The sequence below is a fragment of the Cyrtonyx montezumae genome, unplaced genomic scaffold, assembly GCF_038088225.1.
Source record: "Cyrtonyx montezumae isolate F1298 unplaced genomic scaffold, pur_monq_1.0 scaffold_23, whole genome shotgun sequence".
Taxonomy (NCBI): domain Eukaryota; kingdom Metazoa; phylum Chordata; class Aves; order Galliformes; family Odontophoridae; genus Cyrtonyx; species Cyrtonyx montezumae.
Genome location: NW_027071970.1, coordinates 2,029,191 through 2,043,038, shown reverse-complemented (window position 1 = coordinate 2,043,038; position 13,848 = coordinate 2,029,191). Strand labels below are relative to the sequence as shown.

Sequence of the window (13,848 nt, the reverse complement as noted above, 5' to 3'; positions counted from 1 at the left end):
CACAGCCAGCTTGACTACGGCTGATTTACACACAAAGCCAGAGCCACCTAAGCCTTCGTGGCCTCAAAACACCGCAGCCCCGGGGCCACAATGGGACGGGGAGGAGGAGAGCAGCAAACCGCACCGCACCGCACCGCACCGCACCGCACCGCACCGCACCGCCCGAAGCGCGGGCTCGCCTCAGCGCGGCGCCGTCCGCCATCTTGGCGCCTGAGGGCGGCCCTGCCTGCCTTGATGGGGCCATAAGAAGAAAGGGACAGGCTGTAGTAATTCACAGACTCACAAGCGGCCTCGGGTTGGAGGGGACCTCATGGATCTCTGAGCCTGGCAGCCTGGCCCTCAGTGCCCCCAGGGATGGGGCACCCACAGCCCCTGTGGTGCCAGAATTCAAACAGCACTGGTGTTGCCCCTCTCTCAGTAAATTTCCCCAAGGGCAGTAAGGCACCAGCACAGGCTGCTCAGAGAGGTGATGTCCCTTCCTTGGAGAGACCCGAGGTCAGGGGATGGAGCTGTGGGTATCACTGCTCACTGCAGTTGGACCACGTGGCCTTGAAGTGTCCCTTCCAACTCAAATCTGTGATTGTGAGTTCATGCTGGGGCTGGGCACACCCTCTGCTTTCAGCCCATGTGCAGGTCTCCAACACTCTTGCTTGTAACAGCACGTTGGTGTCATGCATTTGAAATTGTGGCACTGTTGTCAGCATGTCACCATGAGAGGAGGTGCGGGTTTAAAATTACTCAAAGCCAGAAGGCATTCTTACAACATCCAGCCAGTTCCCTAGGGAAAGGAAAACAATATTGGACCGACTCTGACATCAGAGACTTCATAAGAAGTAGATTATTTCTGGAGCTTTTGTCACAACCCAGGGATCCAGGGAAGGAAGACGAGTCCCCTCTTATTAACCAAAACCTTATTTACAGAATTATAGAACGGCTTGTGTTGGAAGGGCCCTTACAGCCCCCACCCCAATCCCTGCCCTGGCCTGGCTGCCCCTCCAGCTCAGGCTGCCCAGGGCCCACCCATGGCCCGGAGCACACACAGCTCCGCACAGCCTGGGCCAGCACCTCAACATCCTCTGAGTAAAGTTTCTTCCTAGCATCTCACCTGCCAAATAATAAGGAACTGTAATACAGAATAATAAGAATAATCTGCCTAAAGAATTTCTTCCCATTCCCAGGAGTTCTGTAAGTTTTTCTTCTCATCTCATTACAACTTCCAAACGCATTAGTCCAGGCAATCCATTGGGGATGCTGCTGGTTGCACCCCAAGATCGGTCCCCCAGCTCTGGGAAACTCGGACAGCTGACCACGATTTGCACAACTGCTGTGGGCAGACTCGACATTTCCTGAGCACTTGTGCTTTCCAGGCCCTTTTCTGAGCTCTTTCCAAAGACCTTTGCCCTAGTTCAGTCAACAACAGCTGCTGAAAAGCTCCTCCCCAAGGGAGGAGAAAAGACAGGGTTCATTTTCAAGAATAATATAACAAGGTTAGAAGAAAACATGAAGCAGTGCAGGTGATAGCAGCCGGGCTGACGTGCTGAAGCCTTGCAGTCATGTTTACCTTGGCTTTGTGCAGACTCGGCGCTACCTGCAGGCCGCGTCACAGCTGGGAGAGGTGCCAAGCCTGGGGTTTTAGAGGATTCAGCACAACAGCAGGGCAAGGCCAACAGGTCAGCCTGCAGGAGAAGCAAGTGGGAGGAGGTCTGGAAATGGCTGTTGCAAGAAGAGAAGCAGAGACCCTCTTCCAAGAGCGGCCTGAGCCTGGGAACCAGTATTTGGAAGATGCTTTGCTTCGGAGTTACCTGGAGGCACACCTTCCTCCCAAGGTCTGACGTGTGTGTCTGTGTGTGTACACGCTGCAGTTCTGGCTGGGTCATTGTTGATGAACGGGATGTTTCTCTGAGCCCTTTTTGTGCCTTCTTTGTTTAGCTGGGGGGAGTTTTAATGAATCTTTAAAACTTGTTGTCTGGGTACGGGTGAAAAACATTCCTGGGACATAAGCAGAAATAGAAAGGGCCTAGTGGGCTCCTCTGCTCTGGGTGTTACGAGGGAGAGTTTGGAGATGGTCAGTGTGTGCATTTGTTACCTGGTCATCCAGAGTAAGAAGTTTTAGAGAAGGGGAAAGAAGTGGAGGAGCGTCCAGAGTCTGCTGTGCTCTTCCCCTCCCCTCTCCCTGGGGAAGAGGGATTTTCAAGGAAATCCTTCACCAAACAAAGTAACGGGGCTGTTCTCAGTTGTATGCTGCAGAGCATGCAAAGGCCCTTTGGGGACTGCTGCTTCTCAGCAACAGTCCTTGGCTTTTCTGAGTTGATTTTCAGGGAGCAAAGGCTCAGCACAGAGCTGCAGGGGATCAGAGAGGAGGAGCAGGAGCCCACGCTGCCCTGTTTGGTTCTGTCCTGCAGGGTGCCCGGGGGCTCACTGCTTTGCCTGTGCTCTGCCACAGGGGATACAGCTTGCCTCACTTCTCGAGGGCCGGATCTCATGGAGCTGGACCTGACCTCTGTTTCATTGCAGCAGAAGCACAGCCTGTAAAGCCACTGTATGAGTAAAGGAGACATATCCTGGCTGCCAAAAGTGCTCTTCCTGCCCCTACTTGGACTCTGGGTCAGGAAGGCCTTGCCGTCTTGGGGCAGTAAGAGTGTGACAGCAGCACCGGGAGCTTGCTGTTGGCACTGCCGTGATGGATCACAGGAATGAGGCATCCCTAAGCACCACCATGGCCTTCCTAAAGGAGGGTGCTCCTAATCTGTTCCTGATTCTTCCCATTTCTGGAGGAACTAAGAGGGTTGGAGCTGCTCTCCACTCCTTCAGCAAAGAGACAAAGCGGCTGCGATACCCACCAGAAGACCAGCAAATCTCCCTTACATTTCTGCGTGTGGTCCCAGCGGGGCAGTGTTGCCTCACTGCTCTCAGGCTCCTGCAGCACTGCCTTGCCCGCAGCCCGGGGCTGCTCTCCGGGAGAGGACCCCCCTCTCCTGTCCAGGACGGCAGCAGCAGGCAGAGCTTGGCACATGGCCCTGAGGCAGACACCACCGTAGAGGATGTTGATTCCCGTTGTGCTGTTTACCTGCGTTCAGCAGCGAACACAGATTTCTCTGGAATGGAGCGAGAGATTTCTTTGTTTGAAGGTGATTTCTGGAGAGCACAGCAGGAAGCACCTGTTTGGTTTTTTTAGTGCAGTTGGGAGATCTCCATTGGTCTTTGATCCCTCTGTAAAGAAATCTCTTAATATAAAGTTCTGTTTGTGCTTTCGATGTGTTTTCACTCCATTCGTCTCTGGGACATCGAAGCACTATTTGGGGCGAAGGAGAGCAGCCAGATGCTGCTGGTAGATGGCTGCAGCCCGGAACCTCGTGGCGTGCAGGTGCCCCCCATGTCCTGCTGTGTAGTGCCCCGGCTGCGGTGCATTGTGTTCAGAGAAGAGAGGTCTGATTTTGTTCCTTTCTCTTGGAAATAAACACAGTCAGTTGGGCAAGACAGTGCTTCGTTGGTGTGGTCAGGGCTGAGCTGTGGTTTCTTTTGCAGATGTGGATACGGAGGTAAAGGGACTGCTGGTAGTCTGACAGGAGTGTGCTGATGAGGAGACCTGTTCGGTGAACTCATGTTCATCTGCCCACAAAAACCTCCAGCTGAAGGGTTCAGAGGTCCTCGTGCATCAGGGATTAGTGAAATCGTGTACTTTGGATTCTTCAGTTGTCACTCTGCAACGAATGGTTACAGGGCAGTGAGCCTTGGGGGCATGTGCCCAGGGCTCGTGCAGGTTTTTGGCTTGTGGTTTCTAAGGCTGCTTCACTGTTCACCTGAAAGAGCAGCGTGTGTTCTGGGGATGGAGACTTCCAGAGCACAGACTGGACAGCGTGTGCTGGACTCTCATTACACAGAGGAGTGGAAGAATCAATCATGTGGGATGAAGTGTGATGAAGAGTCGGTGCAAGGGGAAGGAGTGTTTGTATTTCTTCAGCGACAAATTAATGCGTTTTATAATTGCACACCGTTCAGTCACAGCAAATATGGCATTCACCTCCACAACTGCAATTACTGAGGAGGAAATGAGCATCTCTTATGGGTTTAGAGAACAGCAAAAAGCGTTCCTCTGTTGAAAATTAATCTTGTTCAGGTGCTTGTGTCACCCCTCCATAACAGTTTTGGACATGTTTTTGCTGGGGGCTGGGTTTCCTAGGTTTAACCATGTCTAAGTCGGGTTGTTTAGGTGTAAAGTTCACCGGGCTCTGGCTGCAGGCAGTGAAGAGGAGCAAGAATCTGCAGAGGACCATTCTGTCACCTTAATGTGAGGAGCTGAGGTAGTGGGGATGAGTCACTTCTCTGCAGGTGATGGTTTCTGTCTGTTAGCTGTGGACAGACTCCTGTGTCCAAGCCAGCCGAGCCTGGCTGAAATGAGAGCTAATGAATCCTTATCCAGGGGTGTTCAGGAAGCTGCTTGCAGAGTGGAAATGTGAATCTAGACACACACTAGATGCAAGGCAGGAGCTCAAATCAGAGAAGCATAGAATTAGATTGGAGGGGGCAATGCCATGGCAGGGTTGCCAACCACCAGATTAGGCTGCCAAGGGCTCCATGCAACCTGGCCTTGAATGTCTGCAGGGATAGGGAAGATTGTGCCCTCTTTCTTTTCCAGTCTGATAAGGAGTTTTTCAGTGGAAAAGTGATTTTCTAGTGACTTCAGTGGAAGTTTTCCCATAGAGATGACGGATTTCCATTTTTGGCACCTTTTTCCCTGGCATTCTTTTCCAGCATTAAATCACAGAGTAGCTTTGGTTGGAAGGGACTTTGAGATCATCTTGTCCAGCTCCCTTGTTCATATGCATCTGTGTGGCTCTCAGCCCTGATACAACAACTCTTCTGTCTTTTGTAAAACCCAGAGATGCTGCCAGAAGTCACTTGAAAAAACGATTTTGAAAAAAAAAAAGTGACAGCTGAGCACAGCTGTGCCAGCAGAGGCCAAGAGACAAGCTGTCCTGCTGCATTACAGAGCACAGTGAGCCAAGTGGCAGGAGATCATTAGTGCCCAGAACAATATGGCCAGTCCTTTGCCTTTCCAATTAGGACTGAGGCCCTTTGCCTTCCAAGCAAGTACTGAAAGGCTCTTGTTGCTTTACAGGTACTGGAGGAGGTGAGCCAGGAGCTGGAGAGGTTTGGAAACCGTCTGCTAACCAAGATCAGACCTCTGGGATGGGAATGCGAGTTGAATCCCCCTGTATTTCGGCAGTACGACGCCTGGGGGCAGCGGGTGGATCGCATTGTCACCAGCTCAGCCTGGAAGAGGATGAAGGAGATTGCAGCAGAAGAGGGGCTGATTGCTGAGGCCTATGAGAGAAGATACTCCAACTGGAGGTAACTGGGGGAGAATGAGAGTGACTTGGTGTCTTGCTGGTGATTCTTAGCAGGGTATATTCAGTGTCTGGTAGGACTGAACTCGTGTAATGGGTAACAGATGATGTGTGGACAAAAGCTCACCTCCTGCTGTACTGAACAGCAGTGCCTGTCCGTTGTAATGTTCCACATCAGCAACAATAAGGTGTAACTAATGGCCTCCAGTTGATCATAATGCTCTTTGATGCTGCTTTCCCCATTCTGGGGCCTGGTGCTTCTCTGCACTGCTCCAGCTTTACATGCATTACTCGTAACACAGAAGTCTGGAATCTTACTTGCAATTTCATTGTGTTCCAGCCTCTGGAGATGCAACCAGATTTCTTATTTTTAAGAAGTGCACTTGATGTGCACCAGATGGCAAGCAGTGCCTTCCATCCAGCCCCACACTCACAGTCCCTCTGGGACTCAGAAACATTTCTGCTCCACTTCTTTCTTCGTGGCTGAAACTGTTTCTGCTCTCCTGGAAATGAGTGGTCTAACGAACCCATTTGGGCTGTACTTTTTCCTTTCCTCCTAGTCAAGGAGCTGCTGAACAGCTGCAAAACCAGTCTGTTTTCACTCTGTCTCTCCCCTAGCCGCGTGCACCAGGCTGTCAAACTGTACTTGTTTTCAACTGCCTCTGGAGGTTTCAACTGTCCGCTGGCCATGACTGATGGAGCAGCCAAAGTCATTGAGGTACGAGCTGAGCTGCTCTCTGAGGACGCAGCCCACGTCCTGGCAGCGCTGGCCAAGCACTGAGCAGAGCTGACCTGCCTTGTGGCTCTGGACATGGCCCTGCCTTGCTCTGTGACTCAGCTCCATCTCCCCCCACCTGACTTTCTGCTTCAGTAGCAGTCTGTGCACCCAGACCAGCTTTTGTGTTTGCGTACAGCACTGTGCACAGTGTGGCCTCTGCTGCATACAAATCCTGTAGCACTGCAGTAGCTGCAAAGTTGTCCCAACTTTCTTACTACAAGGTTCAACAGCCTTGTTTTCCTGTAGCCTCTGTGAAGCAGCAGTTAAATGGATTGAGCCAGACCCATACGTGATGGACGGATCCAAGCTGTCAAGGCTTCCCAATCTGAAGGTCTATCTGTATTTCAGTGACACCCTTTGCACTATGTAACGTGCAGAGAAAAGCTAGGCTGAAAGTAGCTACTGCTGGGCATTCCAACTCAAGAAAAACAAGGCACAGGGGAATGACCTTTCCCTGGAGCTCTTTGGGTGCTGATGACATCCAGAGATGTACAGATGTCCTGGCACCGGTGCTGCACTGGAAGCTGTTTGTCCAGCTATCTAGCAGCACAGGAGTTCAGGGTGAGTAGTGGCTCAGCACTCCTCAGTGTAACACCAGCCTTCAGCTTCTGCCTTTGCAGCGAGTCTACATTCAGGCCAGGTGGTTTCACAGACTGTAGCAGTGCAAGCAGATGCACTGTAGTGCAGGACGTTGGGGGTCCTGCTCTCCTGCTTGCTGATAATCCATTCTGAGCCTGATGGGGATGCTTGTAGGACAAACCAGTGTTAGTTAAGGCAAGTGTCCAATTCCATTTACTTTGGTATGACCTTAGTTTCTTTTCCTTCCTCCAAAACAGTCACTAGGTACTCCTGCATCTCTGAAAACTGCTTTTGACCATCTGACATCCCGTGACCCCAGGAAGTTCTGGACCTCCGGGCAGTGGATGACTGAGCGCCGGGGGGGCTCCGATGTTGGTATGTGTGCTGGGGTGGGAAGCAGCTTCGGGGTGTTAGTGAGGGCTGGGAACATGAAGCCATCCAAATCCTATGCACAGCACTGCGTTTTGCCAACAGAAGGCCCAGCCTCTGTACACTGCTGCTTGTGGAGCATGCTGCACAGAGCTGTGGTCCTTGCTCAGCACACTGATATTTAGCCCTTGAGCAAGGCAGCGAGACCCAGCCCACGTGGGACTGAGGGAGCATTCTTGACCTTCAACATTGGTCCTTGGCAAATGGTTGCAATAGCATGATGGGCTGGGAACCCTCAGGACCCCACTGCAGGGACAGAGTGCAGAGAGGGAGTCAGCTGCCTCTGGAGTTGGTTTCCCAGTTGGAGAAGTGAAAAATTCAGCTGTGGAGGGCGAGCTACAGAGGTACTGTAGGACTCCTGATTCCGTGGCGTCCTTTGTGGTTCTTGGCTGAGGTAGCTCCTAAAGAAACGGAGGCATTGTATCATAACCCATAGTACATGTTGCTTCCAGAGCACTGCCCTTACCGTTGTTAGATGGGGCTGTTGCTGGGAAGGCTTGGAGCTAAACAGAATGTTTTTCTTTTCTGCTGCTTAACTTTGGCTGCATTTCTTATCCAGTGTCAGGAAAAGAGATTAGCAGCTAATCCATATTTCATCCAGATAGCGAGGGGTGACTTAAAGAGCACTTCTGCTTAAACTGAAAATCAGCACTGATTGATACAGAAGTCCCTGTAAAGCCATGATCTTCTGCTCCTTTCCTGCAGCTAATGGCACAGAGACAGTGGCTAGGAAGCAGCCAGATGGCACATACCGTCTCTATGGTTTTAAATGGTTTACATCAGCTGCTGATTCTGATGTGACCTTAACCCTAGCCAGGATAGCGGACGCTGAAGGACGTGTGAAACAGGTGTGTTCTGTGGTGGAGTGCCTGAAGGAGGAGGGGAACTTCTAACTTCCTTTTTTCATTGTCACGAAGTCATCTTTGTGTGCCTCTGTGATGACCCCAGGGTTCCAGCGGGCTGTCCCTGTTCTTCCTGAGGGTTCGGGATGAGGAGGAGAAGCTGAACGGTATCCAAGTGCAAAGACTGAAAGATAAGCTGGGCACACGGCAGATGGCGACAGCAGAGCTGTGGCTCAATGGAGCTAAAGCAGAGCTGGTGCGTGAGGTTTGCACATCCCCTGGGGACTTGGCAGGCTGCTCGTGGAGGTGATGGTGGTACCTCCTCCACACCTGTGGCTGGCTGCTCATTCCTCAGGGTCCTTCCCCAGCAGGGCTCTGCTGAAGGTGTGAATAGCTCAGGGAAAATGGTGCGAGAGGAAAAAAAAAAGTGATTTTAAGCTGGTCATTTTCCCTAGTGCAGTTGCATTACCTAGCTGAGGGACAGTTCTGTGTAGCATGCAGGTGGAGCGAGCAGCCAGGAACCAGAGTTGATGCTGCTGACATGGTCTCCAAAGCCATCTCTCTGATTATGCCGTGTGGCTAAAATGAGACAGCAGTGTTTTAAAGCAAGCAGATGTCTCTGGTGCTGGAGGACAGACTTATGGCCTGTATCTGTCTGCCTGTAGGCACAGCTCTCACTAAGAGGGTGATGCTTCAGCTCCAACCTTTGTTCCTTGGTGGTTTCAGATCTCTGCAGAAGGTCGTGGAGTGGCCTCCATCTCCAGCATGCTGAACATAACTCGGATCCACAACGCCATTGGTGCAGTAGCTTCCATGAGAAGGTGAAGGCAGCACAGATCCCCCAGAGCTGAGGGAACAGCTTATGAGCACAAGGGGAGTTTGCAGTGCTCAGGTCGTGCCTCTACGGGCACAGGTCTGGAAGCCAGCAGTGCTGGAGAGAGCTGGCTGTGGGTGGCCAAGGCTGGTATGCTACAGCCAGGCAAGGCTCATCCAGCGAGGGTGGCTGGAAGGGAAAGCCTGGAAAGGAAGTAGGAAAGCTGCAGGTCTGACCCCGTGCACTGTCTGTGTTCTCTCCAGGATGATCAGTCTGAGCAGGGAGTATGCCCTGAAGCGGGTTGTCTTCGGGAAGCTCCTCAAAGACCATCCCCTGCACATGCAGACTATAGCCCGGATGGAGGTAAGGCTTCCAGGAGCAGAGCTGGGTCTGGAAAAACAGAAAGAGGGCAAGGAACCCCAGCAGCTCTTGAGCACAGCCAGCCCCCCTCTGCGTGGAAATCAGGTGCAGAGAGCTGGGGAATTGCCGTAGTCTAGTGATGTAGACTCATCCAATGTATCTGGTAGCTCACACAACAGGAGATGGACTGTTCCCACTCTTCTGTTTTCAGTGGGCTCAAAGAATTCCCCAGGGGACCCACTTCACATTCTGAGACAAGTCTGCTGTCATGGTTTACCCACACAGTGCTCACCACCACAAGGCACCAAGCTTGGATACAGCCTCCAGATGTAAATTCCATCTCATGGTAGATGAAATTAGATGGTAGAAAGGAGTGGTATGAGTTGGCACTCTGGATCTGGGTCTTGAGAGGAATTTCACACGTGGGCCTTAACTCGTGACCAGATGTCTCACAGCTTTGCCTCCACACTGAGCTGTAGCAGCCTGCTAAACCCACAGGACACAGGCAGCTTCCTCCCACTACCAAAACTTCAAAAAGAAGGCAAACAGTTCTCCTCCTCTCATCTTTCCAGGCACTGGTTCTTCTTTTAACTGGTGTAACACCACTGTTTATCCTTGGGCTGCAGTGGGTTCATGCAAATATTTAAACCCGCATTTAAAACTCCTTATGCGGAGTGGAGGAAGAAAGTGGTGTCACCCCAACAACTGCCAAACATAACTTAAAGCTCCAGCATCTCCTGGACTACTGCCTGTAGCTGTCTGTTGCCAGATCCCATATATCCTCACAGCACATCGTTGCACACGGGGCTTACAAATCTCATTGCAGCTTGCCAGGGCGGCATGATGCTCAGCAAGAAATCTGTCAGAGACCTGCAGATCTAGTGGTCAGAGGCCGACCATCGGCTGTGCAGTCTCATGTCCTTTACCATTCAGAAGAATGTGGGTTTGTGGCCCGGGTACCCAACAGAAGCTTTGGCAAGGTTTCTGTTGTGTTATCCCTCTCCTCGTATTGGCTGCTCCTAACTGCTCACTGTCTTTGTCCCTGGAGCCATGACTTCGGGAAGGGGCTGTATTTTGCCTTGCAGGCAGTCTCACGGCACCTCAGCAGCCCAGGCTGGAATCAGTCTGAGCTCAAGACCCGTGCCAGCATTGCTCCCTGCTTCTCTCTGTGCAGGTGCAGACTCGAGGGGCTTTCCTTCTGCTTATGGAGGTCGTTCGTCTGCTCGGGCTTACAGAAACCAACATGGCAAGCGAGCAGGACCAGCTTCTCCTGAGACTGCTTGTGCCAGTTGCCAAACTATACACGGCGAAGCAGGTATGCAGTGTTCATCTGGAGCAGGGCTGCGTGTTCTGAGAGCTGGAAGGAGTGTGGTTAGCACAGCCAGCACAGTGCAGTGTTTGCATGGGGTGCAGGGAGCAACCCCCAGCAGGGCCTGCAGCACTACTCTGTGCTAAGGCCAGGTGTTCTGCTGGGAGACTTGTCCCCTTGCTCTCAGGAAGCACCCAGCACGCCAGCTGCCTGGCAGGCAAGCCACAGGTCAGCCAGAGTGAGAGCACACAGAGCAAGCACTCCGAGGCACTGCGTGTGCCACAGAGGAATGCTGCTGAGGCTTTAGCAGAAACTCCCTGTACTCCAAGGCTAAGTTGGGACCCTGAGCCACAGGAAACATCCTTATCCTAGGTATGGATAAATAGAAGAGAGGTAGCAGTGTAATAGCATTAGTGTTCACTTAAGGGATCTGTCCCCTTCCTGATTCCCATCAGCTTAAATACACAGAAGCTTACACATCATAGGCAAGTGGGTGCTAAAGATTCTCCTGAAATACAGGCACTGGCTCTGTGCACCAAGCAGACCACAGGTTTACCCTTCCTTAGAGAGGACTACAGTGAGAAACTCTCCCTGGAGCCTCTCCCCAGGTCTGACTGCTCCTGCAGGTCCCCTGTCCCCGGGCTGCATCTCGTGTGCTGAGCAGCCTGCCACGGCAGCTCGGTGGGACCTGGGCCGGGCAGGAACTGCAGTGTGGTATTAGAGGTTTCTGGAACTTGCTGTCGCTGTGCACTGTATCTCATGTCAGCTCTGCCTTTTGCAGGCTACTGCCGTTGCTGTTGAGGCGATGGAGTCTTTTGGGGGACAAGGTTACATGGAGGATACAGGCTTGCCAGTCATAGTTCGTGATTCCCTGGTAAGAAAGCAGCAGGCAGAGCTTGCTGTGCCTCACCTCATCCTTCGTGGCTGCCTGCTACAGACACGCTCAAATAAAAACACAGCCCTCCTCAGGTCACTTCCCTAGCTGCCCTCACCAGTGCTTCTTTCCCCCTGTGGTCACACAGGAAATCTTTGGAGGTTTCCATCCCGTGCCTTCATTGCCTCACGTTCCCCGTTCTTTACTGCAGTGGCCCCATCAGCCCCCTCGTGCTCTCCCACTGTCTCTTGTACCACACAGGTGCTGTCCATATGGGAAGGAACAACCAATGTGCTATCTCTTGACGTGCTGAGGTCCCTCTCCAGGAGCCAGGGGCGGGTGATGGCCGCGTTCCTCAACGCAGTGCAGGTGAGCAAAGCTCCCGTAAGCCTGAGCTGGCACTTGGGCACTCCCAGTGCTGCTGCTCCTGGCTGAGACTGGGAGAGAACACAGCCGAAGCCAGGGCTTTAGGCAGGTGGTCTGAAGGTGTTCCACAGATCTGCTCTTTAAGTAGCACTCACAAAAGCAGAATACAAGCAGTGCTTGTGCTGGGATCCTCACGTGCTGCAAAAAATGCAGATAATTTCATCACCACAGTGAGGAGTTTTGCACTGTCAGTGTTCAAGAAAGGCACCGATGTAAGTATGTTTTTAATGAGAGCCACCTTCCCGAGCCCAAAATAATTCTGTTCGTGTGGGTTATGTTTTGTTGTTTTGCTTGTGATAAATATTAAAGCTCCTCTGGGGCTGCCCTCTGCATTACGCCTTTCTATTTTTATTCCCACTGAGAAGATGGAAAGAGCCAAAGGGATCCCAGCGCTGCCTCCTTGGCTGTGCAGCTCCCTGCCCCTCCCCACGGGCTGTTGTTTTGGAGGTGCTCTCACAGAGGCCCCCGTGGAGAGTTCAGGGAAGCTGGGAATTTGCTGAAGGTGAACGAGCATCATCTCGTGCCACCGGCAGCGCAGGGAGCGGGTGGAGGGCGGGCTCACCAGGTCGGGGGGTGTTCCCTCAGGAATTCGATCGCTGATCGAGGTGGAGCAATTCAGCTGACATTAGGTCCCCCAGGGCAGGGTGGGCTGTGTGTGTTCGCACACGTGCCAGCTCCCACCCGAGCTGCGGGGGCTGTGTTTGTGCCCCGGGCTCTCTGATCCCCGCTGGCAGAAGCACTGAGCCCCTGATGGAGCTCGTGATGAGCGCAGCGTGGGGCTGGGGGGTCCTGGCCTCGCCTCCACGCCGCCCGTTTTCCTGTGCTTGCTTTGCAGGAGAAGCTGGAGTCGGCCTCGGGCAGAGCGGAGCTGCAGCGTGCGGTGCAGCGCGTGCGGGACGGTGCGGGCCAGCTCGGGCAGTGCTGCCCAGGAGCTGCCGCAGTGCCCGAGCAGCTGGCAGCGAGGGACTTCTCCTACTCCCTGGCGAGGATCTACGCAGGTAGGGAACGCTGTGCCGTACAATCACGGAACAGTCCAAGGTTGCTGCTCAGGCCGTGTGGTCCCACGATGAACGGGCTGCGGTGCAGCGATGCTTACGCAGAGCCGCTCCCCCCGCAGGAGCTCTGCTGGTTGAGCACGCGGCGCGGCCCGGCTCCTCCTGCGTCGATGCGGCCGCCGCTCAGAGGTAATTCGCGTCCGACCCGCGCGCCGCGGCACTGCTCCGCCGGAGCGATCGGCCGTGCTCGGAGCCCGTTCCGAGCCGGGGAGCCGTGAAGGAGCAGCCGTTGTTGGCCGCGCTCCCCGTGCAGGTGGTGCCGGCAGGAGCTCTGCCCCGTGGCCGCGGAGCTGGGGAACGGCAGCTACGGAGCTGAGGAGTCGGCCATGGACAGCGCCCTGGTGTACGGCGGCGGCGGGCTGTAAGCGGTGCTGAGCGGAGCGGCTTCCACCTCCACGCAGCAGCGGCTGCGTCTGCGCGAGTGCTGAGGTTTTGAAATAAACGGGCACGGCGGCCCCGCTTGTACAGTGATGGAGCCGTAGGATTTTCCCGCCGTGCCCCCGTCCCTCAGTGCCACAGCCCCACAGCTGTGCAACGCCTCCAGCGACGGTGATCCCCCCCCGCTCCCCGGGCAGCTGTGCCACGGCAGCACCGCTCTTATGGAGAAGAAATGCTTCCTGATATCCAGCCTGCCCCTCCCTGGCACAACTTGAGCCCGTCCCCTCTCACCCTGTCGCTGTTAGGGGCAGAGGCCGAGCCCCAGCTCTGCACGGCGCCCTTCCAGGGGCCGCAGCAGTTGTCCCCTGAGCCTCCTCCGGTCTGAGCCGTCCCATCTCCCTCGGCCGTTCCCTGGAAGAGCTCAATGTGAGCAAACCCTCGCAGCTCCTCAGGGCCGCGGTGCTTTCCCTGCAGGGCCTCCCTGCCCTCGGGCAGATGCGTTCTTCCTCCTGTCGCGGTGTCCCTGCAGAGCTCCTGAGGGGCACGGTCCGCACACCCCCACCGCGCTCCGGCTCCGTGTGCTCCGTGAGTGAGGGCGGCGGTGCAGTGCTGCGGGGCCACGGCCGTGCGCGGGTGGACGCTGCTGCCGAACCCTT

The 13,848-nt window shown here is 54.0% G+C and overlaps 1 protein-coding gene across 1 annotated transcript; it reads left to right on the top strand.

Annotated features, from left to right (window-relative positions):
* The first annotated feature begins 1,458 nt into the window (after positions 1–1,458).
* Positions 1,459–13,179, top strand: LOC136050084 (acyl-CoA dehydrogenase family member 11-like). The gene is made up of 14 exons (XM_065738703.1): positions 1,459–1,826; positions 5,120–5,352; positions 5,967–6,066; positions 6,963–7,080; positions 7,840–7,982; positions 8,083–8,232; positions 8,703–8,797; positions 9,054–9,153; positions 10,325–10,465; positions 11,241–11,333; positions 11,595–11,702; positions 12,595–12,757; positions 12,877–12,943; positions 13,068–13,179. Exons 1-14 carry the CDS (start codon positions 1,554–1,556, stop codon positions 13,177–13,179), a joined length of 1,896 nt encoding a protein of 631 aa, XP_065594775.1. The 5' UTR covers positions 1,459–1,553.
* The last annotated feature ends 669 nt before the right edge of the window (positions 13,180–13,848 follow it).